The sequence below is a fragment of the Mobula hypostoma genome, chromosome 14 (assembly GCF_963921235.1).
Source record: "Mobula hypostoma chromosome 14, sMobHyp1.1, whole genome shotgun sequence".
NCBI classification, from domain to species: Eukaryota; Metazoa; Chordata; class Chondrichthyes; order Myliobatiformes; family Myliobatidae; genus Mobula; species Mobula hypostoma.
Genome location: NC_086110.1, coordinates 45,548,896 through 45,576,697, shown reverse-complemented (window position 1 = coordinate 45,576,697; position 27,802 = coordinate 45,548,896). Strand labels below are relative to the sequence as shown.

General features: G+C 40.0%; 1 protein-coding gene across 1 annotated transcript; it reads left to right on the top strand.

Annotated features, from left to right (window-relative positions):
- Positions 1-1,237: 1,237 nt before the first annotated feature.
- On the top strand, positions 1,238-26,886 carry uraha (urate (5-hydroxyiso-) hydrolase a). Its single transcript, XM_063067055.1, has 4 exons — positions 1,238-1,629; positions 16,266-16,405; positions 21,985-22,120; positions 22,889-26,886. The coding sequence occupies exons 1-4, from the start codon at positions 1,576-1,578 to the stop codon at positions 22,976-22,978; spliced, it is 420 nt and encodes a 139-aa protein (XP_062923125.1). The 5' UTR covers positions 1,238-1,575; the 3' UTR covers positions 22,979-26,886.
- The last annotated feature ends 916 nt before the right edge of the window (positions 26,887-27,802 follow it).

Genomic DNA, 27,802 nt, shown 5'->3' with positions numbered 1-27,802 from the left:
CGGGTGCTTGGCGAAGTGGTTGCCCAGTCTATGCTTGTTGCACCACATGTAATAGTCAAGGCTGGGGGAAGTACATGTGAACGTCTGCCTCACCTGGAAAAAAATGGATAACCTCAAGTGCGGTTACGACTGGAGCAGAGTGTTGTGACGCATATATAAAGGTGCACCAACATCACTTCACCCCTTGCACACTGTCTGTAATCCACTCTCTGAAATTCATTTCCCAAACCACTCTGACCATCCTGCTTGCTCTTCTTTTAAGGCTTCTGAGAGTTCATCCAATCAATGGTGAGTCAATCCGATACTTCTTTAATTATTTTTCTCTCATACTCAGCAACATTTCTATCCCATTTCCAACAAGCCTCTTCCGACATGGAAGACATAATGGAATTTCAGGGTACTGATGTCATTGACAGACTAAACTATGGACTGAGGTGGAGAAAACTCAGAAAAGACAAAGGGGGAGCTGCTAATGGAAATGTTAATACGAATGCAATAGTGTTCATTTTATATAACCTGCGTCTACTATTAATGAGCAAAGTCCTGAACTTTGCTTAAACTCTGCAGAGTCATCACTATTGCTTCTGCTAATGAACTCGCACTGCCACAAGCTCAGTTTTTCAGCAGAAATAATACAGAATGACAGCAAGTGAAATCTGTGATGTTTTGTAACTCCAGAAACTAATCAAAAGAAAAACACAGAAGCTGGGAAGGCGTGTGTACTTAGTTTATTTTCGTTAGTGAGGTGCTCACCCATGATGTGGTGACATGATGACGTATGTCATTCACGTACTTCTTAGATATAACCCATAATGAATTATGTAATTGAAAAATGCTTTATTAAACACTTACAATATTAAATGCACTACGCTCCTCCCTGATTCGCTATAAACTCCAACTCAATGCAGAGAGCATCTCAACTCAAATATGTAACATATTGCTCTCTAGTCATCTTATATACACAGTATACTATGCAATACAACTATTAAATAGACACCCACAGCATGGTAAATTTTAAATTGTCCCATTCGGGTCTAAAGATTTAATCCCTGTGGAGGATTTTTTGCTCTTGTGAGATAACATCTTTCCTGGCAAGGGGAGAGGGTTAAAAAAAAAACAAATTAATCCAAATATTTACAAACTTGGCATCATTTTTTTTAACAGAACACCTGTTATTCATTAACATGTCTCTTACTGACCCTAGCACAAAATAGAGTCCCTGTAGGTATGAAAGATTTAAGCAAGCAACCTTCAGCAGGCCGAAAACCTGGGGTTTCCACATCCAAACCCTCACCATGTACACTGAACTTTCTGCACAGCAACTCACTAAAAGAAAATATTAACTAGATTTACCTTTTCACTGCAAATGCAACATAGCTCACCGATATTAATAGAGACAGAAGGCACAAAGTTACAATTATTGACAGAAGCCGTCATTGTGAAAGAGACAAACATTGTGAAGTTGAAGAGGGACATCATAGGACTAAAATTCAGAGTCACTTAAGTTACTCTTCCCATTAACTTAAGGTATCAACAGCTCATAATCAGTCATTTCTTGAAGACTTGTTCAATTAAATGACAGCACCACGACTTCAGCACATTCAACGTCATCTTGTAACACCAAAAAAGGTAAGATGGCTCAATTTACAAAGCGACAAGTCAGGTTTGTAACGGTAGCTTTGCAGCTGAATCTTCTGAGAGATTTCACCACTTGCCGGAGTTTGAATTTCCTCAAGCTGTCAAAAGGCCATCAGGGCAGACCAGGGGCAGAGCCCAAACATCTGCCATCTGAAGACTACTAACTCGTCCAGTTTTGGGGCAACCGTATAAATGAGAACTAGAGTGTTACCTAACCGGACACAGTGAACAGTGCTTCTCGTTGAAGCGACACTTCACTGGTGTCTGTTGGGGTCATATACTGTGTCTGGTGCTCCGAGTGTGTCCTCCTGTATGTCGGTGAGACAGGATGTAGATTGGGAAACTGCTTCGCCAAGCACCTACGCTCCGTCCTCCAGAAGAAGCGATATCTCCCAGTGGCCACCCATTTTAATTCCACTTCCCATTCCCGTTGCAATATGTCAGTCCATGGCCCCCTCTACTGTCATGATGAGGCCACACTCAGGATGGAGGAACAACACCTTATATTCTGCCTGGGTAACCTCCAACCTGATGGCAGGAACATCGATTTCTCAAACTTCTAGTAATGCCCCCCTCCTTCAACATTTCCTATCCCCTTTTCCCTCCGTCACCTTATCTCCTTGCCTGCCTATCACTTCCCTCTGGTGCTCCTCTCCCCACCCCTCTTTTCTTTCTTCCACGGCCTATGACCTCTCCTATTAGATTCCCCCTTCTCCGGCCCTGTATCTCTTTCACCAGTCAACTTCCCAGCTCCTCACTTCATCCCTGCCCCTCCAGGTTTCACCTATCACCTTGTGTTTCTCTCTGCCCTCCTCCACCTTTTAACTCTACTCCTCGGCTTTTTCCTCCAATTCTGCCGAAGGGTCTCAGCCCAAAACATTAACGATACTTTTTTCATAGATGCTACCTGGCCTGCTGAGTTCCTCCAGCATATGTTGCATGTTGCTCGGATTTCCAGCATCTGCAGATCTTCTCTTGTTTGTGCTCAAATTCACTTGGTCCATCTCTGACACCTCTCTCCGCTTCTTTGATGGCTTTATCTCTCCCTCTGGAGACTGCCAGTCTCATAATATCTTTCATAAGCCTACTGACTCTCACAGCTATCTTGACTACCTTGTCACTTGTAAAAATGCAATTCCCTTTTCTCAGTTCCTTCGCCTCTGCTCCAGAATGAAATTTTCCATTCCCGAACATCTCAGATGTCCTCCTTCTTCAAAGTACAGTGTTTCCCTTCCTCTACTCTTGATATTATCCTCACCTGCACCTTCTTCATTTCCCAGACATCTGCCCACACCCCAACTTCCTACTGCCGTAAAAGGGTACAGAATTTCTTTTGTCCTTACTGACCACCCCATGAGACTCCACATCCAGCACACCATTCTCCGTACCTTCCTCCATCTTCAATTAAACATATCTTTGCCTCTCCCCCCACACCCTGCTTTCAACAGGGATTGCTCTCTCCATAACTCCCTTATCCATTTATGCCTCCCCACAAATCGCTGCTGGCACTTAACCCTGCAGTCAGAGTGCTACACCTGTCCCTTCACCTCCAACTTCACCATCACTTAAAGCTCTAAACAGTCCAGAAGACCGTAAGACATAGGAGCAGAATTAGTCCAGTCTCCATACACCTGCCTTCTCGCCACATCCTTTGATGCCCTGACCGATCAGGAAATGATCAACTTCCACCTTAAATATACCCACAGAGCATTCCACAGATTCGCCATTCTGGCTAAAAGAATAAATCCTCCTTACCTCTGTTCTAAAAGGTCGCCCCTCAGTTTTGAGGCCATGCACTCTAGTTCTGTATACCCTCATCACTCTTCACACCCACCCTATTTAGTCCTTACAACATTCATTCCAGGTGAGGCAACACTTCACTTACAAGACCTTTGTGGGCTCCCAGTACAGTCCCCTCTATATCAGTAAGGCCCGACATAGAATGGGGGACCACTTCGTTGAGCATCTTCAGAACCCAACAGGCAGAATTTCATGGTGGCCAACCATTTTAATTCCGCTCTCCATTCCCGTTCTGACATATCAGTCCATGGCCTCCTCTACTGCCACTCTCAGGCTGGATAAACAACACCTCATTTTCTATCTGAATAGCTTCCAACCTGATGGAATGAACATCTATTTCTCTAACTTTGGGTAATTTCTCCACCCTCCCCTTCTCTCTTTTCCCATTCCCCATTCTGGCTCCCCTCTTTGCCCTCTCTTCTCCTCATCTGCCTATCACCTCCATCCGGTGCCCTCCTCCTTCCCTTTCTTCCATGGTTCGCTCTCCTCTCCTATCAGATTCCTGTTCCTCATTTTCCACCAATCACCTCTCAGCTTCTCACTTCATCTCCCTTCCCCCTCACTGGCTTCAAGTGTCGCACACGCTCTCGTTGAGACTTCTATGTACTGAGTAAAGAAACTTTCCTGAGCACATTTGACAAACGCTATCACATCTAGTCTTTTTATAGTATGGGAGTCCCACTCAATATGTGGAAATTAAAATCACCCGTTGTTTCTTTTTCAATCTTTTTATTAATTTCATAATAATAAACATACCATAGTGTTGATACAAAGTTGTTGGGATTACATTGTTATAATTAATGTAGTTAAATATAAACCCAGCTGACACATGAATATTATACCTCCCAAACATACAGGATACAAATGCAATATACAAAAAAAAGAAAAAAAATCATGAAAAAAGAAAAAAAAAATAAAAATATACCCCAAAAGAAAAACTAACCTAAGCAGTGTTAATCAACTAAACTGAAAAAAAGACATGGGCTGTTATATATCATCAAAGAAAAAGGAACCATTAGTGTCGATGACTCCGCTCCTCTCAACATATATTAAAACGGAATAGAATGAGTTTGGAAAGGTCAAATTACATCATATGAAAATGTTAAATAAACAGCCTCCAAGTCTTTTCAAATTTAATAGAGGGATCAAAAATAACACTTCTAATTTTTTCTGCGTTTAAAGACAACGTAGTTTGAGAGAACCAATGAAATGTGGTGGGAGGATTAATCTCTTTCCAATTCAGCAAAATGGATCTTCTAGCCATTAAAGTAAGAAATGCAATCATCCGACGAGCTGAAGATTAAATGACTTTACTCTATCACTGGTAACCCAAAAATTGCAGTAACAGGGGGATGTTGTAAATCAATATTCAGAACAGTTGAAATAATATCAAAAATATCTTTCCAATATTTTTTCAGAAAAGGACATGACCAAACCATATGAGATAAAGAAGCTACCTCAAAGTGACATCTATCGCATATAGGATTTATATGAGAATAATAATGAGCTAATTTATCCTTAGACTTATGAGCTCTATGCACTACTTGAAACTGTAACAACGCATGTTTAGCACATATAGAGGATGAGTTAACTAATTGAAGAATTTTTCCCATTTTTCAAACGGTAAAGTAATCATAAGTTCCCTTTCCCAATCAGTCTTAACTTTATTAGATACATCTGGACGTAATTTCATAATTATATCATAAATAATTGCTATTACACATTCCTGAAAAGGATTTAAATCTAAAATTTTTTCCAAAATATCCATTGAATGTAAATTCGGGAAGGTAGGAGAAACAGTAGTTAAAAAGTTTCTAATCTGTAAGTATCTAAAAAAAAAATGGGATCAAGGCAAATTATATTTATTAGATAATTGTCCAAAGGACATGAAACAATTACCCAAAAATAGATCACAAAATCGTACTATACCTTTAGTTTTCCAAGCCAGATATGCTTGATCCATAATAGAGGGTTGAAAGAAGAAATTAGATATAATAGGACTTGCTAAAATAAATTGATTCAACCCAAAATATTTTCGAAATTGAAACCACATACGTAAAGTATGTTTTACTATTGGGTTATTCACTTGTTTGTACAATTTAGAAAGAGTAAAGGGAAGCAAAGTCCCTCAAATAGAACCCAATGAAAACCCTTGTAAGGAATTACATTCAAGATTAACCCAATGTGGACTTGAAGTTACGTCCAAGTCCCATAACCAAAATTTTAAATATCGAATATTAATTGCCCAATAGTAAAAACTAAAATTCAGCAAAGTTAAACCCCACTCCTTTTCAGATTTCTGTAAGTGTTTTTTACCTAACCTGGGATTTTTGTTCTGCCATATACATGAAGAAATTTTGGAATCAACATTATCAAAAAAGGATTTCGGAGTAAAAATTGGCACTGCTTGAAATAAATATAAAAATTTAGACAAAATAATCATTTTGATAGCATTGATCCGACCAATCAATGACAGAGACATTGGTGACCATTTAGTAAACAAAAGTTTAATCTGATCAATTAAAGGTAAAAAATTAGCCTCAAATAAATCCTTATGCTTTTTCATAATTTTAACTGCTAAATATGTAAAAGAGTTGGTAACTAATTTAAATGGTAAACATCCATAAACAGGAACCTGCATATTTAGGGGAAATAGTTCACTCTTATTAAGGTTCAGTTTATAACCAGAAAAATTACTAAACTCAGCCGGCAAAGATAAAATAGTGGGAATTGGTTTCCCACAATTAGAAATATATAATAACAAATCATCTGCATATAATAACTTATGTATTTCATTTCCACGGGTAATACCAAAAATGTTAGGTGAGTCTCGGATAGCAATTGCTAAAGTTTCAAGGGCAATATCAAATAATAATGGACTAAGAGGGCATCCCTGCCTGGTACCCCAAGATAAACTGTAACAACCTTCTATTTCTTGCAAAAGTGTGCACTGTCTCTACAGATTTGTTCCTGTAAATCCCTAGGACTGTTGGGTGGTCTGCAATATAGCCCCATCAACATGTTCATACCTAACTTATTACTCAGTTCCACCCATAACGCCTCACCAGCCAACTTCTCCAGTCTGTCCTGACTGCACTGCCATGACATTTTCCCTGACTAGTAATACCACCCCTTCTCCATTAATCCCTCCCACTCTGTCACATCTAAATCAACCGAATCCCAGAACATTGAACTGCCAGTCCTGCCCTTGCTGTAACTAAGTCTCACTAATGGATGGTGTTGATCTTTGCCCTGAGCTCATCTGCCTTTCCTCTGATTCTTGTTGCATTGAAACATACGCAGCTCAGTAGATTAACTGCACCACATGTACTCCTTTTCCTTCTCCCACTTTCTTATTCTGGCTTCTTCCCCCTTCCTTTCCATTCCTGATGAAGGGTCTCAGCCCGAGCCGGCAACTGTTTATTCCTCTGCATAGATGCTGTCTGACCTGCTGAGTTCCTCCAGCATGTTGTATGTGTTATCACAGAAGGTCAATGGCAAAAAATGGGGGGAAGGAGAGAGTGAAAGAGTGAGCACAAGGCGTAACATATTCAGCTGAGGTGCCACCTTGCGAACCTGAGCCCATAAATGGAGAGAGGAAAACACAGCTGATAATGCAGTTCTGACCTATGTTTGCAACTTTCACATGTCTCTTTGTTTTCTCTCCCTCTTGCTCTCTCTAATTAGCTTCATTAACCTCTCAACCTGATGGCTTCACTGGCTGCATACCATCGTGCCAACCCTGACGTCGTCCCTTGTTCTGTCATTCCACCCTCTCTGCAAATTAAAGTTGCCTTTCTTCTCTTCCTGTTAGCTACAATAAATTTCCTCAACCTAATTTTCTCAAGTAAATATTCTTATTTACTTAGTTTCCCTTTAGACTGGTGCTGCCAGACCTGTTAAATTATTTCCTGCATTTTCTCTTATTCTACAGATCCCTCTGCTCTTTCACTTCACCAAAGATTTCCAAACTCAAACTCAAACAAGTGGAAAGTGTACGGTTATGCACTTTGGCAGGAGAAATAAAAGGGCAGACTACTATTTAAATGGGGAGAGAATTCAAAGTTCTGAGATGCAACGGGACTTGGGAGTCCTCGTGCAGGATACCCTTAAGGTTAACCTCCAGGTTGAGTCGGTGGTGAAGAAGGCGAATGCAATGTTGGCATTCATTTCTAGAGGAATAGAGTATAGGAGCAGGGATGTGATGTTGAGGCTCTATAAGGCACCGGTAAGACCTTACTTGGAGTACTGTGAGCAGTTTTGGGCTCCTTAATTAAGAAAGGATGTGCTGACGTTGGAGAGGGTACAGAGAGGATTTACTAGAATGATTCCGGGAATGAGAGGGTTAACATATGAGGAATGTTTGTCTGCTCTTGGACTGTATTCTTTGGAGTTTAGAAGAATGAGGGGGGACCTCATAGAAACATTTCGAATGTTGAAAGGCATAGAGAGAGTGGATATGGCAAAATTGTTTCCCATGGTGGGGGAGTCTAGTATAGAGGGCATGACTTAAGGATTGAAAGGCGCCCATTCAGAACAGAGATATGAAGAAATTTTTTTAGCCAGAGGGTGGTGAATCTATGGAACTTGTTGCCACGGGTGGCAGTGGAGGCCAAGTCTTTGGGTATATTTTAGGCAGAGATTGATAGGTATCTGAGTAGCCAGGGCATCAAAGGTTATGGTGAGAAGGTGGGGGAGTGGGACTAAATGGGAGAATGGATCAGCTCATGATAAAATGGTGGAGCAGACTTGATGGGCCGAATGGCCGACTTCTGCTCCTTTGTCTTGTCTTATGGTCTAATATTTTTATCATTGATGAAGCCACACTGTTTACAACACTGCTGCCTATTTTGTTCTCATTCCACCATCCTATTAATAATCTCTTGAAGCTTTTTGATCCTTGGAATATTTGCTGTACTTCTGGCTTCAGCGTCCTCTTCAAATGTGACCAGTGTTGTTAGACATGTATCCAAAGACGTACAGAGAATCCAACAATATAAGAAACAGGTTCAGGTTCAGGAGCAGGCCATTTGAACACTTGCACCTGCTTCAGCATTCAATAAGATTGTGGCCAATATTTTATCTCAGCACCACTTTCCAGCACTAATCCACTATTCCCAATATGAATTCCTGCACTGGAACCTCCACCATTCTCTCGGCTGAGAAATGCTAAGGATTTTTTTTACCACTTTAGTAAAGAAATTTGTACCTTGAAGAGCAACCTTTATTTTAAGGCCTTGTTTTTAGATGTCTGCCCATGGGCACCTAGATCAAGTCCCAGAAGTATCTTGTAATTTTCAATGACATCACCCGTCATTCTGCCAACTCAAGAGAGCACTACTCTTGTCTGTTTCTTATCAGCTGCAGGGGGATGGGAACCAGAATGCCAGAACAGATGGTAGTGGAGAGGTCATGGGGACAGACGTTGGTAAGACCTCAGACAAAGTCTGTAATCTAAAGGTTGAGCATGTTGTGACTAATGTCCTGAATGACATATATTTCAATGCAAGAATTATCACAGCAAAGACAGATGAACTCAGGGCGTGGATCAACACTTCAAATTATGATACTGCATTCATTAGTGAGACATGGTTGCAGGAGAGGCAGGACTGGCAGCTCAGTATTCCAAGGTTCATTTGTTTTAGACGTGACAGAGTGGGAGGAATTAAAGGAGAAGGAGTGGCATCATTGGTCAGGAAAAATGCCACAGCGGTGCCCTGATTTGAGAACTTGCCTAGAGAGGCATTATGGGTGGAACAGAGTATTAACTAAAGTATGAGCACATTAATGGGGCTATATTACAACTACACAACAGTCCTAGGGATTTACAGGAATAAATTTGTGGAGAGATTGCATGCTGTTGCAAAAAATACAAGGTCGTTATAGTAGGTGATTTTAGCTTTCCATATATTGACTGGGACACCCATAATGTAAAAGGACTGGATGTGATAGAGTTTGTCAAATGTGTTCAGGAAAGTTTCCTTAATTAGTATGTAGCAGTCCCAATAAGAGTATGAGTGATTCTGGATCTGCTATTAGGGAATGAGACAGGGTAGGTGACAAAGTTTGTGTGGGGGAACACCTTGCATCTAGTGACCACAATGCCATTAGTTTCGAAGTAAATATGGAAAAAGATAAGGTCTGTTCTGTGAGTTGAGATTCTAAAATGGGGAAAGGCATTTTCATGGTATCAGAAAGGATCTGGCGAGTGTGGATTGGGACAGGCTGTCTTCTGGAAAAGGAGTACTTGGTAAGTGGGAAGCCTTCAAAAGTGCAATGTTGAGAGTACAACGGTTGTATGCACCTGTCAGAATAAAAGATAAAGGTAACAGGTTTATGGAACCTTGGTTTTCAAAAGATATTGAGACCCTGTTTTTTTAAAAAAGGAGGTGCATAGCAGGTATAGGCAGGTAGGAGCAAATGAGGTGTTTATGGAGTATAAGTAATGAAAGAGAACACTTGCTAAAGAAACCAGGAGGATTAAAAGAAGGCAAGAGGTTGTCCTAGCAGACAAGGTGAAGGAGAATCCTAAGGAATTCTGCAGACATGTTAAGAGCAAAGGGATTGCTAAGGACAAAATTGGTCCTGTGGAAGATCAGAGTTTGTAATCCATGCATGGAGCCAAAAGAGTTGGGAGAGATTTTAAATAAATTTTGCATCTGTATTTACTCAGGAGACAGACACAGAGTCTATAGAAGTAAGGCAAAGCAGCCTATACAGAGTACAGAGGAGGTGTTTTCTGTTTTGAGACAAATGAGGGTCGATAAACCCCCAGGGACTGACGAGGTGTTCCCTCAGACCCTGTGGGAGGCAAGTGATGAGACTGCAGGGTGACTAGTGGAGTGCCGCAGGGATTGGTGCTGGGTCCGTTGTTGTTTGTCATCTATAGCAATGATCTGGATGATAATGTGGTAAACTGAATCGCAAGTTTGTGGATGATACCAAGACTGATGGTGTAGTGAGTGCGTGGAAGAGTATCAGAGCTTGCAGTAGGATCTGGACCAGCTGGAAAAATGGGCTAAAGAATGAAAGGTAGAATTTAATGCAGCCAAGTGTGACGTGTTGCACTTCAGTGGGCCCAACCAGGGTAGGTCTTACACAATGAATGGTAAGTTGTATAAGATGTTGATTAGGCCTGATTTAGACTATTGCATGCAGTTTTGGTCACATACCTACAGGAAAGACATAAATAAGGTTGAAAGAGTACAGAGAAAATTTACAAGGATATTGCCAGGACTGGAGGACTTTAGTTATAAGGAAAGATTAAATAGGTTAGGAATTTATTCCTTGGAACATAGAAGATTGAGGGAAGAATTGATAGACATGTACAAAATTATGAAGGGTATAGATAGGATAAGTGCAAGCAGGCTTTTTCCACTGAGGTTGGATGGGACTACAACCAGTGGCCATGGGCTAAGGGTGAAAGATGAAATGTTTAGGGGGAACATGAGGGGAAACTTCTTCACTCAGATGGATGTTAAAGTCTGAATGAGCTGCCATTACAAGTACTGCATGCAAGCTCGATTTCAATGCTTAAGAGAAGCTTGGATAGGTGTGTGGATGGTAGGGGTACTGGTGGGTGGGGGGGGGCCTAAGGTCCCAGTGCAGGACAATGGGAGTGGGCAGTTTAAATGGTTTGGCATGGACTAGACGGCAAAAGGGCCTGTTTCTGTAACTCTATAACATCACAGTGTCAAACTAGTGATTGTCACTGTCACAAATATGAACTAAACTCACACAAAGTATCCCATGTGTGCTACATAAATGGAGCAAGACATCTCTACCCCCTGCTTCTTAGCATTAGACTCCCTAATTGTTTATCACACCCACATTGTGACTTCCTGTGATTTGTCTATAAAGGTCTTCTGGTCTCTCTGAACACCATCTCCTTTCAGTCTCTCAGCATTTGAAGAACATTACACTTTGAACTAAACTGGACGGAGACACAATTTTCTCACAGCATATTCCATCTGTCATTTCTGATGCAGCAGATGGTGCTGTTATCCCTCAGCTCTAAATGGCATCCTTCGGTGCTGTAATAAGCACAGGTCTTCACCACCACCTCATGTGCAGCCCATGCAGATGAATAGGCATTTGGGAGGCAGGCAGGATAGTTTTGCTGACTGCTGCAGACGTCTTCTGGTGGGAACTCAGTTCACGGACACATTTCCCGTTGGTGAACTGTCCAGGTTACAAACAGCTCACAGGACTGAATCCTACCATGACCTGGGAGGACCTGCTTGCTCATGTACTTGATATAAATCCCTAAAATCCAATCTACATCATCAGTACAACCTACATTCTCTTCAGATTTGCAATGTAAGCAAATCAGGATTTATTATATGATCAAAATTATTGTTATTGATCATAAACAGCTGGAACTGCAGCAGTAATCTGTCCTCCCCCATGTCACAGATTTCCAATCTGAAAATGACCTGTTCATTCCTACCCTATGCTCTCCAACTATTAACCAATTCCTCAGTTCACACCAGTATATTACCCACAATACTGTGTACTTTCATTTTGTTGAATAATATATTTCTTCAGTTCAAAATCCTTCCAAGCATCCAATTAAACCATGCTAATTGGTTCACCCTTACTCCTTCTCCTCATAGTGAATGGACACTATGTGGGACAGAACCAGGACATGCCTATTTCTGTAATCAGAATCAGGTTTAACATCATGGCATGTGTCGTGAAACTTGTTAACTTAGTGGCAACAGTACAATGAAGTACAAGTTAATATAGAAAATAAATAAATGAATTACACCTTAACTTTACTAACTTTAATCCAATTTGTTTTACCCTCAACATTAATCCATTTCCCTCAATCATCTCCAGCGGACTTGCCTGTGATGTCATGAGTTGAAACATGTCAATCTGTACATGGCAAATCCACCGCTTTTTCTTCATCCATACCTCAGTTACCTCTCGAAAACTTTTTTCAAGTACTGTACCATCCTTTCTGTTACCTAGCATCAATATATTGTTTCTGAAGGAAACTGAAGAGAAACTATTTTTTTTGTGGGGGGTGTGGGGGGTGTGGATTATAGGTGGATCGAAAAGGCAGCAAGGGAAAGGTTGCATCAAGTTCAGATCATAACAGATGTAACATATTTCTGCATACAGGCTCAGGACGGCACAACCAATTCCCCCAATTCCAGAAACAAATAGAAATATTACCAAATAGCACAGGAACAGGCCCATGATGTCTTGTCAAACTAATTACCAATTATACACTGAACTAATCCCTTCACCTGCATGTCTGCATTCCTCCATTCTCTGCACATTCCAGTGGCTAAAATCCTCTTAAATGCCTATATATTTGTTTTCGTTACCACCCCCAGCAGCGCATTCTAGAGGCCCGGTAACCCTTGTGTGAAAAACAAAATGACCCACACATCACCTTTAGGCTAAAATAAGATCTGAAATGAATGTAGTCACTAACATCTGAATGGCAGCTATCTGCTCCTACACCCTGCTGATCACTAGTTTAGACCATAAACCACGGGAGCAGAATTAGACTATGACGGGGTGGCAATGAGGTGGCGAAGACCTGAGCCTCGAAAGGTCAATGACACCACAAAATAATCTGCACACAAACAACAGAGTTCATTCCCAAGTCACACACCGCCTAGTTCTCACCCATTTGTTTGTGGGAACTCGGTGAAAATCTGGGGACTCGGTGTCCAATAACATCACTCTGGTTACATAGGGTCGGGCAAATAATACCAGCCCAGAATCCCGAGAGATCAGTTTTATTCCTCTTCCCTGGCACCTCAGGATTAAACAAGTATCAAATGTGCATTGAACAGTTACTTTAATTTGATACTTATTTTATACTTTATTATCGCCAAACAATTGATACTAGAACGTACAATCATCACAGTGATATTTGATTCTGCGCTTCCCGCTCCCTGGATTACAAATCGATAGTAAATATTAAAAATTAAAATTATAAATCATAAATAGAAAATAGAAAAATGGAAAGTAAGGTAGTGCAAAAAAACCAAGAGGCAGGTCCGGATATTTGGAGGGTACGGCCCAGATCTGGGTCAGGATCCGTTCAGCAGTCTTATCACAGTTGGTAAGAAGCTGTTCCCAAATCTGGCCATACAAGTCTTCAAGCTCCTGAGCCCTCTCCCGGAGGAAAGAGGGATGAAAAGCATGTTGGCTGGGTAGGTTGTGTCCTTGATTATCCTGGCAGCACTGCTCCAACAGCGTGCGATGTAAAGTGAGTCCACGGACAGAAGATTGGTTTGTGTGATGTGCTGCGCCGTGTTCACGATCTTCTGCAGCTTCTTTCAGTCTTGGACAGGACAACTTCCGTACCAGGTTGTGATGCACACTAGAAGAATGCTTTCTACGGTGCATCTATAAAAATTCGTGAGGGTTTTAGGGGACAGGACAAATTTCTTTAGTTTTCTCAGGAAGTAAAGGCGCTGGTGGGCCTTCTTGGCAGTGGACTCTACTTGGTTGGACCAAGTCAGGTCATTTGTGATATTGACCACGAGGAACTTAAAGCTTTCGACCTGTTCCACTTGTGCACCACCGATGTAAATTTGGTCGTGCGGTCCACTACTTCTTCTGAAGTCAACAACCAATTCCTTCGTCTTGCTGATGTTGAGGGATAGGTTATTGTCTTCGCACCATGCCACCATGTTCTTAATTTCCTCTCTGTACTCAAACTCATCATTACCCGAGATATGGCCTACAATTGTTGTGTCATCAGCAAACTTATATATTGAGTTTGATGGAAACTTGGCTACACAATCATGGGTGTACAGTGAGTACAGCAGGGGCTGAGTACACAGCCTTGTGTGGCACCGGTGCTCAGAGTGATTCTGGAGGAGAGCTTGTCCCCTATTTTTACAGCATGGGTCCTGTCTGTGAGGAAGTTGAAGATCCAGCTGCAGATCTGAGTGCTAAGGCCCAGGTTCCGGAGCTTAGGAATCAGTTTATTTGGAATGATGGTATTAAAGGCAGAGCTGTAGTCAATGAAAAGGAGCCTTACGTATGCATCTTTATTCTCCAGGTATTCTAAGGAGGAATGTAGGGCCAGAGAGATGGCATCTGCCGTTGACCTTTTGCTCCGGTAGGCAAATTGCAAAGCGTCGAGGTTGACCGGTAGACTGTGGTTGATGTGTGCCATAACCAATCGCTCGAAGCACTTCATAGCAATTGATGTCAGAGCCACAGGTCGATAGTCATTCAGGCATGTCACCTTGCTCTTCTTTAGCACTGGGATTATCAATGCCTTCTTAAAACACGAGGAGATCTCAGACTGAAGCAAGGAGCAGTTGAAGTTATGGAACAGTTACGGAACGACTGCAGAACAAAAGTCCTTCTTTCCTAGTTTGACTCATTGAACATCTTTTAAAAACTGAAAACAGATTAATGTGAAAGAAGGTAACATTCGCCAAAAGATGTGCATGAAATAATAAAATCGCTAAAAATAATTGCCAAGTTTTAGATTTATTCTCAGTAAAACCTATTTCTAGCTCTAAGCTACTTGAATTCCTGTTATAGATTTTTTTTCTACAAATCGGTATTTGGTTAATACTTTTTGCATGAGTAGCTTACTTTTTTATTATTATCACTGGGGTGCAATGCGCCACTCTTGGCGCATGCGCCACAGGTTGGCCATCCCTGCGCCAAGCGTCTGCACCAGCGATGCGTCGCAGGTCTTTGCCAGTCAGTTTACAATTGACACTTGTGTGCTACGGAGTTGTGCTTTGTCCGTCCTTTGTGAACATTTGCCGTCTTGTACTTTTTCGAAAATTAAGCCTTGTTTTTACATTCAGTTACCCATCACAGTGCAAAAGAGAATGAGCAAAAGAAAAGCAGAAACTGATAGTAAGCGCAAATTCAATGAACAGTGGGAAAATGAATTCTTATTTATAGCGGGTCCGTCAGGAAAACCGTTGTGCATTGTTTGTGAAAACACTTTCTCACATAATAGAAGACATGATCTTAATAGACACTATAAAACACAACATCAGACCGAAATAGAAGGAAAACTGAAGCTAGTGCTTGGGTCTGAGTTACGGAAAGAATATGTGATTAAGAAAAAGGAAGAAATCAAAAGAAGACAAAATATATTTGTTAAAAGAAGTTGTGATAGTCTCATTATGGTAAGTAATGTTTATCTTGTTTTACATTAAATCATGTAAAAATGCTAAATATATGTCTATATTATCATACTTTTACAAGAATTGAATGAGAGTACAAGAGTTGTACGGCGCATCTGAACTCGTGCGTGAAAAAAACTGACACATGGAATGTAAAAGGTTGGCCACTCCTGCTTTATACTAACAGGTGTGCAGTGGCTGCTCCCGACCAGGCCGGGACAGTAGGATGTACATCATCGACAACAGTCTGGTGTACTACTGCCCAGATTCGCGCCCGTTTCTACCAGGCCGCTCGGAACACCAACCAGTGCCCTAATTTAATGTGGAATCCTCGATAAAATGGGATTCTTTCTTTTCCAATATGCTTTATTAAATTCTATATAGAAGAATACAGAGTCCAAGAGAATACATATTATAAAACAAAAGAAAAAATATAATAATACCAGATACAGTATATTGAATCACATTAACGAACTCCATATTCTATATTCATATAGATTAGATTAATTCGTGGACATTTCTGAAATGTTTAAAAAATACTCACCTGGCGGTTTTCCCTCCTTCACTAACTGAATGTCTGAGGGGAATGTGTTATATGTTGAATGTTTTAGGCAATTTTCTGTTAACATCCTTCTATAAAAAAAAATCATTTAACATAGTAGCTTCAGTAAACTTTTGAGCACCTTCTCGCAACAGAGTAACTCCTGGGAGCGCGACATGTCCCAGAGCCCGCTAACGACTCACGTCCTCAACACGGCCCGAGGGATCCCCGCCGCTCGCCTGGCGGTCACCGTTTCCAGGATGGAGAACGTGGAATGGAGAGAGGTGGCAAGAGGGTATGTCCTATCACCATAAACAATGAGCTATATGTAAATATTTCCATCGGCCTTGCTTTCAGGACGAGGCCTCTATCAATCACAATTCCGTAGTCGAGTTTATTGTCTATGCAATGTTACAATGAAAACCTTACTGCGGCAGTGTCGCATTATATAGCCAACATTCACAAAAAAACATAAATTATGCACAATTTTTACAAGAAAGAGCACAATCAGGACAATATAAAGTCCATGTTAATGCAGTGATCAAAGTGTTTCGGGCGCGTAAGGACGGAAGAGTTCTGGAGCAACACTTAAAAAATGCTGGAGGAACCCAGCGTGTTAGGCAGACTTGATGGAGTGAAATGGACAGTCGATGTTTCAGGTCAGGACCATATCTGTTGTGTTTCAAAGAAAGAATTCTGGCCTCAGTTAGCATTCTAGTAAATCCGAAAGAGTTGGGGGGGGGGGGTGGAGGTATTCAATGCCGCCGGCACATTAAAGGAGAATTATTTAAATCAGTGCTGTTCCAGTTTAAGTCGGAGACATCAGCATCTATACTATGAAGTCTAATGGTGACATCATAATCAGGCAATGTAGGAATCAGTTTGTATAAACATGAGAATCAACGGCAGGGATGCCCTTCTTCCGTACACCGCCTGAACACACATTGTGTAGATTTGAATTTCTAAAGCATCTTTCACATCCTTATAACTCCAAGCCAATTAATATATTTGAAAAATGGTCCCTGTTGTAGTCAATTAGAAGGAAGGAAATCTTCAATAATATTTAAAAAGGAGTAAGTACACGGGAGAACATTTTTTTTCAAAGTGTTGCTTCCTCATAATTTTTTAAATGATAGACCCAGTGAAGCTGAACATAAATATAATTTCAGACTACTCATATCTCTTAGGAATTTGGAGAAACAAGAAATTAGCTTTTATTGAATATGATGTATTGCTTACCATATTCCATAGGGGCAATCATTATGTCCCCTATTCAGTTAAATAAAGCCTGTTGTAGAGGCAATCCCATTATCCATAACACCATACAGATGTGAAGACAAACGGGGAAGGCTTTGAAACTCAGAACATTATCTTTTCTTGTACCTATATCAGCGAACCCCTCTTTTATCCCCTCATGTATAGATGGGGCCTTTGATGCATGGCAAGAATTAGGGATACACAGTGTTGGAGACTTACACATACAAGGGATTTTTGCTTCATTTCGGCAGCTCCAGGACAAATTCGGATTGCAAAACAGTCATTTTTTCAGGTATCTCCAGCTAAGACACTGTATAAGATCACATCTTTCTGGTTTTGAGACAGCAGAACCTGACAAATTAGATAATCATTTAAGATCATGTTTAGGGACAGAACACACCAACGCCTATCTGTATGATGCCATACAAAACAAGTGTCATACAACAATGGATAATATTAAAAAAAGAGTGGGAAAAGGGGTTGGGTACGGAGATAGAGGAGGTTATATGGAATGAGGCTTTGGAGTATGTTAACTCCTGTTCCATCAATGCCAGGCATTGTTTAATACAATTTAAAATCCTACATAGACTACATTACTCAAAAGTAAGGAATCATAAAATATTCCCAGAGGTGTCCCCAATGTGGGAGAAATGCAAGTCCTCAGGGGCAAATTTGTTACATAGTTATTGTTTATGTCCCAGGATACAAGAGTATTGGAAGCAAATATTTGAGGTCCTATCGAAGGTACTAAAGGTTCAGATAAAACCAGGCCCCATTTTAATAATTTTTGGAACTTCTGCGAGGTCAAATAAATTCCAGGCTACCCAGCAACAATTCCTGACCTATGGCATACTTAATGGAACGAAACTCATACTGATGTTCTGGAAAAAGGAGGAAACTCCATCACTCAGACAATGGCTGTCTGCATTAATGGATACTCTGCATCTAGAGAGGATAAGATACGTTATCAAGGACAGACTCAAGGAATTTGAAAAAAGCTGGCAACCATTACAGTTGTATTTAGAAGAGACCGACAGCTGAACTGAGTGTGGAGGGCAGTAGGATCTAAACAGCACATACAGGAGGGGTGAGGGGAGGGGAGGGTAGGGCTGGGAAGGGGAAAGGAGACGGGGTGGTAGGGTTTCCTTTGCTTTTTGCTTGTTTACTATACATATGTTCATTTGACTTTCATTATGTTATATGAAAGAAAAGAAAGAAGCATTGTTATTTAGGACATTGTCGGTTGTGGTTAAGCTGATGTTGCTTCACAATAAAAACATTTGAAAACAGAATATGATGTATTGCATAATGGGGCTGATGATTTGCAACAGTTCAACTAAGTTAAGATGTTTTACTGATGATTTTCGTTTGTACTCAGCATCTGAGGCTTCTCGCTTTAAGTGTCCAATCACCCAACATTGATGGATTCCAGTTGCCAGATACCATTTCTCCATGACTGCAATGTCTTGGTGAAATCTTTCACCATGTTTGTCACTGATAGCACCAAGATTTGCAGGGGCAGAAGTCTAAATGGGAATGCAGAAAATGAATCTTTAGTGACATGTTGCACTTCGTGGTTTTGTATGCTTGAAGCATTTTGTCAACCAGCTGCTCGAAATTTTTTAACAGCGTCCCTAAATGCCTTCCATGCAATTTTCTCCAGTCTCACTAGAAGTTCCTCAAATTGCCTGTCATTGATGACCTGTTTGATTTGTGGACCAACAGAAATACCTTCCTTATTCTTTGCATCAGTTATTCTGAGAAATATCCATCTCAAATATCGAGATCCTTTGCAGAAATGTATAGCCTTCTTAAAACTCGTTCTGCTATGCAGCATTGGCCCCGCCTAAGCATGCCTGGACAAGATAGAAAACTTTTCAGCTTCCATTGTGGGCAATGTTTTAATTAAGTCGAATTATGAATTGAGATAACAAATAAAGATTTTTTTAAATGGTGCATGATAGGGAAACTTCATGGTAATTTTCATGATCAGTAGCCCAAAACCTATAAGATACACCCAAAAGTACTCAAGAAGCAAAATCTTTGTTGTCCAGTGATATTCACTTGCTCTTCAAAATATTTGATGTGAGGGGGAGCCTCATTGGGAATAGTTGAGTTTGCTAGGATTTGAACTAAATACGGCAGTGGGATGAAAGAAAGAAAGAGAGAAATAAAGCACGAAGCAGGTGGGGTGGGGGGTGGTTCAGGCAAGTGGGTATTCAGAAGGAAAAGGCAATACAACGAGAGCTAGAGTTTGCACAGTATGCAAATGTTTCAGAAGTCAGAGACAGAAAATAATAAAATTAAAGGCGATAAAGCAAAATGAAATGGGGAAGGCAAGTCACACTTGGTCAGTGTAAGGAATTTAGCTGTGTTGATACTGCAATACATTAGTGAGATTATGTCACAAAAAAGTCAAGCACAATCTTATTGGGTAAAACTAAGAAATAAAAAAGGGAACCTTACACCGGTGAATGGATTCTGCCGGTCTTCAACAGCTGGGTGAGATATATGGGAGCAAATATGTAGGAGATTATAGAGAAGTGTAAAAACTATAGGGTAGGTATAATAGGGATGTCAATTAGCCCAATTACTATTACTATGAGTTAAGGTAGAGTGGTTGAAAAGTCTCTGAAATGTGTCTGGGATAGTTGGTAGTGCAGCATGTTTGACTTTTACCTGAAAATTTCATAACATCTACAGTAAAGACAATTGAGGCTTCTTCCTCTATTGTCATAATACAGTCAATGTGTCAAAACCGCCTCCATTATCTGCTTTAGAAACCTGTCCTTGAGCCAAGTGGCCAGGTGTATCAAGTCCTGACAGCGAGCAATCTTAATAGTTATGTTCATGTTTGGGATAGGGATATAAAAGGAGCAGTTCAAAGTTTAAAAAAAAGTCATTGGAGGACGATCAATTTCAAGGGAAGAGAGATATTTTCAATATTATTTCTAAGGTATTAAATATAGATATCTCTCCTCACCCTATTACTGCTATCTTTGGACTACCTAAAATTTCTAGTAATCTTTCCCCTTCAGCCCGTAGAATGATTGCATTTCTTACTTTAATGGCGAAAAGATGTATTTTACAACATTGGAAAGAGCTTAATGCTCCAACTACCTTTTTTTGGTTTTCTCAGACGATTTTATGTTTGAATCTGGAGAAAATTAGAAGTAACCTTTATGATTCTTCATTTAAATTTGAACAGATTTGGGGACCTTTTATTCGATATTTTCATTTAATGTAATATTTACCCTTCTTGTTTTTTCTTCACTGTTTTAATGGAGGTCGGGATTGAGGACGTGATTTTAAGTTTAACTCTGTTTGGTTTCAAGTTAGCCCATTGCTTTGCTTTGCTTTTAGTTAGTTGCACGGTGGGTTTTTTTTTTGGGGTTTTTTTTTCTTTTTTTTTCCATTGATATATATAAAATCTAGTATACTATTATGTTATCTTGGTTTCTTATGCTTAAATTACATTGTTTGTAGTATTTTCTTTTTGGTATTGTTATCTTTTGGAATTTTATTATACTTTAACATTGTATTAATGTTTATATGGCTTACCTTTTTTGTATACTTACTCAATAAAAAGATTTAAAAAGAAAGAAAGAGAAAGTGGCTAATAACTTTATCAAAAGAGGCATAAGCTACAACAGCAGGAAAGCCATGCTAAACCTTTAGAAAGTACTGGTTTGACCTCATCTGGAGATTAGTGTTCAAATTTGATCACATCCTTATAGGACAGGTTTGATTGCATTGGTGAGAGTCTAGAAAACATTTGCGAGTATTGTTTCTGGGATGAGGGATTTCAAATACAAGGACAGAGAGACTAAGACAGTTATCTTTCAAAAATGCTAAAGGGAGCTTTGATGGAAATATATTTAAAACGAAGAGGAGTCGTGCCTATTCTCACTAGTTCAGAGTTTTAAGACCAGAGATCACAAGTATAGACCAGAGAAAGGGAATTAAGCGTAACACAACAAAGAAGTTTTTTTCTTACACTGTGTGTGGTTGGAATTTGGAATGTACTGCCTGCATGAAGGCTGGTTCCACTTTGACCTTCAAGAGGGAATTGTATAAATACATGGTGAGGAAAAAGTTGTGAGGCTACAAGAAAGAGCCGGAGATTAGAACATTTGACTTGCTCTGATAGAGAGCCAGCACAGACCCAGTGGGCCAAATGGTCTATGCTGTGCTCTAATAAATCTTGTGTATCCAGTTCCTCTCCTTTCAAGATCTTCCTCAATAGTCACCTCTTGATCAAACTTTAAGTAACCTTACTCCGTGTCATTAACTTAGCATTCATTTTACAAAATGCTCTCTTGCAGAAGTTTATTTTTTTAACTGCTGTAACTAACATAAATGTTTAGAGTTGGCAGTTTCATCAAGAGAAATTGTATATCAGGAAACATAGAGAATCATCTTCATATGATACTGCTTCCTTAGTTCAAATACTGTTGACAAAAATGTGTTTGATGCAGTCTGTATTTCACAATATACAGTAACTTAAAAACAAAGAAGATGAATTATACAAAGTGTTTGCATTAATATTTTAAGGAATTCATTGTTAAAAACAATATTTAAAACAAGTAAATTTATTTGCATTTCTGTTGTGTGTAGGGTTACTAATTCAGATGGCAGATGCCCTGGTCTGCTAACATCACAGACTTTTATTCCTGGGATATACAAGATGAAATTTGCAACAGATGAATATTGGCAATCATTAAAAGTGACCAGTTTCTACCCATATGTAGAGGTAATAACAACAAAAACTTTAATTTTCTAAACACATCAATAGAAATCACATTTTTCAGAAATGAAAAGTGTCATCTATGCTCAAGTCTCTTCAAAAGTTAATGAAATATGATTTTAGTTTAACATGTAACTGAACATCATTATTAATTGCAATGCAGATATCTGATTCCATTTGTAAAGTACCGATCCACTAGAGATAAAATCAGTCATAGTTGTATAGCAGTTTTAAAAAGGTAGATATTAATTAATTAAAAGAATTTTTATAAATGTGCTCCACACATCAAAGTTGCTGGTGAATGCAGCAGGTCAGGCAGCAGCTCTAGGAAGAGGTACAGTCTACGTTTCAGGCCGAGACCCTTCATCAGGACTGCAGAATTCCTTGTGTTTGTGTTTTTTAAAATGCGCTGGAAGTATTCAGCAGGTCAGACAGTTTCAGTATTGAAACAAAATCAGCATTTCATTATTAACGCTTTTTTTCTCTTTCCACTAGATGTTTTCTAACCTGCTAAGTCTTTTCAGTAATTTTTTTTTATTTGAAAAAGAAATCTTTATTTTTACATCAGGTTGCAACTTAAGATAGATTTAAATGATTTTATATGGGTAATTTCGACATTCTATGGCAATGTAAAATGTGTGATGGCAAATTGCTAACCAATTTTAAATCAATCCCAATATTTTCCAGCTTCATCTATTGTAAAAAGATAAAATAGCTGAGAGGCAAATTTATTTAACTTGATTATACATCTAATTTTCTCATTATGTTTCTTAGATTGTCTTCAACATTTCAGATACAAGTCAGAAGTACCACATTGCTCTTCTCCTGAATCCATTCTCATATACTACCTACCGAGGATCCTAAGTGGCCTTATCATTGCAATAATGCAGTGTGGATTAATTTTTACATTGTAATAAAATAAGATTCTGTATGTTAATATGTGAATTTTTCACTGACTTCTATACAATACAGGTCGACCCTCACTAATCTGGCACCATTGGGACCTGAGGAGTGCCGGATTAGTGAAAATGCAGAATTACAGAAGGATCACATTAAGCATAATCAGTGCCGAATTATCGAAGGAACCGGATTACAGGTAGTTGGATTAGTGAAGGTTGACCTGTAATAGAAAATATTAGTTACAGATTCAAATAGAAAAATAAAATCATGGCCTTTATTTACGCAAAATTGAGGAAGCTATGTATCAGCTATATTTTCTCATCTTTGGTCAAACCCTGTTTATGGCACGTGTTAAGTTTTGGGACGCGGGTTTAAGACTTATTTTTAAGACAAATTGTATAAACTTGGCTTGCATTCACTTCAATAATAAAAGTAATGTAATTAAGTTTTTTAAATGTTCAGAGAATCTCACAGAATTCCCCGGAAGAGGTTATGATACATTACCGATAGCAATGAATACCCTGAAGTAAGAAGTTTTATTTTAATACAAGGTTTGAAACTGGATTGGTGAAATGAGCAGGGCCTGTCCACTGCATGACTAGTTGGGGTAATCTACTAAGTGTAGTTAAAATCTGGAAACTTGTTTGAACATCAGGAATCTTCCTGTAATTTGGGTTGCAAATTTGAAGATCAGATGTTGCAAGAGGCTAAAATTCTGAGAGTATCCATTATGAAGTTACTTTCTGGTGGGGAAAATTATTTCAAGCTCACGTGTAATCAGGATACAGACTTCAAGTTGGTGGGAAGAAAATCATAAATGTAATTATTTGAAGAGAAACAACATCATTTTAAATTTAAAGGACATACCCAAGTTCAAATAAGGCAAAAAAAAGAATGCCAGGTGAACGTGATCTTGCTACTAGTGGTGGAAAGCCTAGACATTAAGCATTAGATTTAATTTTTAAAAATACTAAACGCAGGCACTGTCAAAATCTCAATTATATTAAACCATGGAGACAGAAAACAATTGTGACCAAGAAGAATTCTGAAGATTTGTAATAGTACAGAGCATTTTGTACATTGTAAATTGTACATGTAATTTCCCCAAATAAATTGAGGATTTTTTTGTATAAGCTGAAAATAGAATTAAGAAGACAGAATTTAAATGTTCTCCACAGCTGCATGTGACAACAAATTCCACAAATTCACCAGCCTTTGACTAAAGAATTTTCATCGCATCTGTTTTGAAAGGGTGCCCCTCTATCCTGAGGTTTAGGCCTCACCAGTGCCTTATAAAGTCCCAGCATCACATCCTTGCTCTTGTATTCTAGACCTCTTGAAATGAATGCTAACATGGCATTTACCTTCCTCACCACCGACTCAACCTGCAAGTTAACCTTCAGGGTGTTCTGGAGAAGGACTCACAAGTCCCTCTGCATCTCAGGTTCCTGGATTTTCTCCGTTTAGAAAATAGTCCACACATTTATTTCTACTACCAAAGTGTATGGCCATGCATTTTCCAACATTGTATTTCATTTGCCACTTTCTTGCTTGTTCTCCTAATCTGTCTAAGTCCTTCTGCATCCCAACTGTTTCCTCAACACTACCTGACCCTCCACCAATCATTGTATCATCTGCAAACTTGGCAACAAAGCCATCTATTCCATCATCTAAATCATTTATATACAGCATAAAAAGAAGTGGTCCCAACACCGACCCCTGTGGAACACCACTAGACATTGGTAGCCAACCAGAAAAGGATCTTTTTATTCCCACTCACTGCTTCCTACCAATCTGCAAATGCTCTAACCATATTAGTAACTTTCCTGTAATACCATGAGCTCTTAACTTGGTAGGCAGCCTCATGTGTGGCACCTTGTCAAAGGCCTTCTAAGAGTCCAAATACACAACATCCACTGCATCCCCTTTACCTATCCTACTTGTAATCTCCTCAAAGAATTCCTAGAGGTTTGTCAGGCAGGATTTTCCCTGAAGGAAACCATGGTGACTTTGTACTCTCTTGTCCTGTGTCACCAAGTACTCCATCACCTCATCCTTGACAATTGACTCTAACATCTTCCCAACCACTGAGCTCAGGCTAACTGGTCTATAATTTCCTTTCTGCTGCCTTCCTCCTTTCTTAAAGAGTGGAGTGGCATTTACAATTTTCCAGTCCTCTGGCACCATGCCAGAGTCCAATGATTTCTGAAAGATGCACTACAATCTCTTAACGCTACTTCTTACAGAACTCTAGGATGCAGTTCATCTGGTCTGGGTGACTTATGTACCTTTAGGTCTTTCAGCTTTTTGAGCACCTTCTTTCTTGTAATAGTGACTGCACCCACTTCTCTTCCTTCACACACTACAACATCAGGCATACTGCTAGTGTCCTCCACAGTGAAGACTGATGCAAAATACTCATTTAGTTCATCAGCCATCTCCTCGTCCCCCGCTATTATTTCTCTCACCTCATTTTCTAGCAGTCCCATATCCACTCTCATTTCTCTTTTATTTTTAACATACTTGAAAAAACTTTTACTATCCACTTTGATATTATTTGTTAGCTTGCATTCATATTTCCTCTCTTCCCTCTTGACATGAATGCTAACATTGCATGTCTTCCTTACCACCAAAGCATCTGCAAGTTAACCATTAGACAAACCTGCAAAAGGATTCCCGAGTCTTTTTGCACCTCTGATTTTTGAATTTTTTCCATTTATAAAATAGTCAACACCTTCATTCCTTTACCAAGGTGCAGGACTTCTCTACACCATATTCCAGCGGACCCCAACTACCGGGCCGCAGAGCCTGTGCGACTGGGCCGCTAGGAAACGATATGAGTCAGCTGCACCTTTCCTCATTCCCTGTCACACACTGTTGAACTTGAACATTGGGTTGCCAACTGTCCCGTATTTGCTGGGACATCCCGTATATCGGGCTAAATTGGTTTGTCCCATACGGGACCGCCCTTGTCCCGTATTTCCCCCGACTAAGGTAGAGCGTTCCTATGAAACCTTTCGTGCTGAAATGGCGTAAAGCGAAGAAGCAATTATCATTAACTTATATGGGAAAAATTTTTGAGCGTTCCCAGACCCAAAAAATAACCTACCAAATCATACCAAATAACACATAAAACCTAAAATAACCCTAACATATAGTAAAAGCAGGAGTGATATGATAACTACACAGCCTATATAAAATAGAAATAATGTATCTACAGTGTAGTCAGGAAGATTAAGCCAAAACCAATTTGTGGGGGGAAAAGAAATTGGCACGTACGCGCCTGCGCACGTCACATATGCACACCTGCCTGCGTAGAGGCTGATTTATGCTTGTGTGTCAACTCGACGCCGTAGGTGCAGCGTTGCCGTGAACCCTACGCAATGCTTACGCAGATCCCTACGCCATAGCCTGACGCGCACCTCTCCCAAAATGTAACTACGCGTCGCAGCAACGCAGACCGCAACAACTGTGATTGGTCCGCCTGGTAGCATCACATTTCCTCCCACGCTGCAATAGCTTCCCATTGGCCAACTGAAGGGACTCTGGCTGCAATGCTTTCCATAAAGCTTTACGGACCTCCGAAATTAAGGAGGACACATTTCGCTTTTACAAAAAAAGACGCTCGCTTTAAACTTGTTTACTCTGAGAAAGACTACCACGACCATGAAGCCTGGCGCGGGCAGGTGTGTGTGCATGCACAACGTGCCCGAATTGCAGAGCGATGCAGACACACCAACGCACAAGTATAAATGCTCACAACGCCTGTAGGCCACTTGCATAGGTTACGGCGTCGAGTTGACGCACAAGTATAAATCAGCCTTTAGGCTTCATGGTCATGGTAGTCTTTCTCAAGTGTCCTGTATTTGACTGCTACTTTTGTCCCTTATTTGGGAGTGAGAAAGTTGGCAACTCTAACTGTAAAAGACATGTTGAGGTGATTTTAACCCTACTTGAACACCACCTCCCCCCCCCCACCCCCCCTGGTCGGCCGGTCCACAAGAATATTGTCAATATTAAACCGGTCCGCAGTGCAAAAAAAGTTGGGGACCCATCTGCCACTTCGTTGCCCATTCTCCCAGTCTGTCCAAGTCCTACAGCAGACCCAGTGCTTCCTTAACACCACCTGGCCCTCCACCTATCTTTGTATCACCTGCAAACTTGGCCACATAGCCATCAATTACATCATCTAAATCGTTGACAAGCAACATGAAACAAAGTGGTCCCAACACTAACCCCTGTGGAACACGACTAGACACTAGCATCTAACCAGAATAGGCCCCCTTTATTTCAACTCTGCCTTTTGCCAGTCAGCCAACCTTCTATCCATACTACTATCCTTCCTGAAATACCATGAGCTCCTATTTTGCTAAGCAACCTCATATGCGACACCTTGCCAAAGGCCTTCTGAAAATCCAAATAAACATCCACTCACTCTCCTTTGTCTATTCTGCCTGTTATATCAGAATCAGGTTTAGTATCATCCGCATATGTCATGAAATTGTTAAACGTAGGAGTACAATGAAATCACTGATAAATAGAGAAAAAAGCTGAATTACATATATATATGTCTGTAAAATAGTTAAGTTAAAATAAATAGTTCAAAAAAAAAAGAAATAAAAAGTAGCAAGGTAGTATTCATGGGTTCAATGTCCATTTAGAAAGTAGATGCAAAGGGGAAGAATCTGTTCCTGAATCGCTGAGTGTGTGCCTTCAGGCTTCTGTTCCTCCTTCCCAATGGTAACAATGAGAAGAGGGTATGTCCTGGGTGGTGGAGATCTTTAATAA

What these genes read in the sequence shown, in the direction of transcription:
- uraha (XM_063067055.1), top strand. Translation starts at nt 1,576, where the DNA reads ATGACAGCACCACGACTTCAGCACATTCAACGTCATCTTGTAACACCA. An exon ending in ATCTTGTAACACCAAAAAAG is followed by an intron (nt 1,630 to 16,265) that starts GTAAGATGGCTC and finishes TTCTCGCAACAG; the next exon opens with AGTAACTCCTGGGAGCGCGA. An exon ending in TGGAGAGAGGTGGCAAGAGG is followed by an intron (nt 16,406 to 21,984) that starts GTATGTCCTATC and finishes TGTTGTGTGTAG; the next exon opens with GGTTACTAATTCAGATGGCA.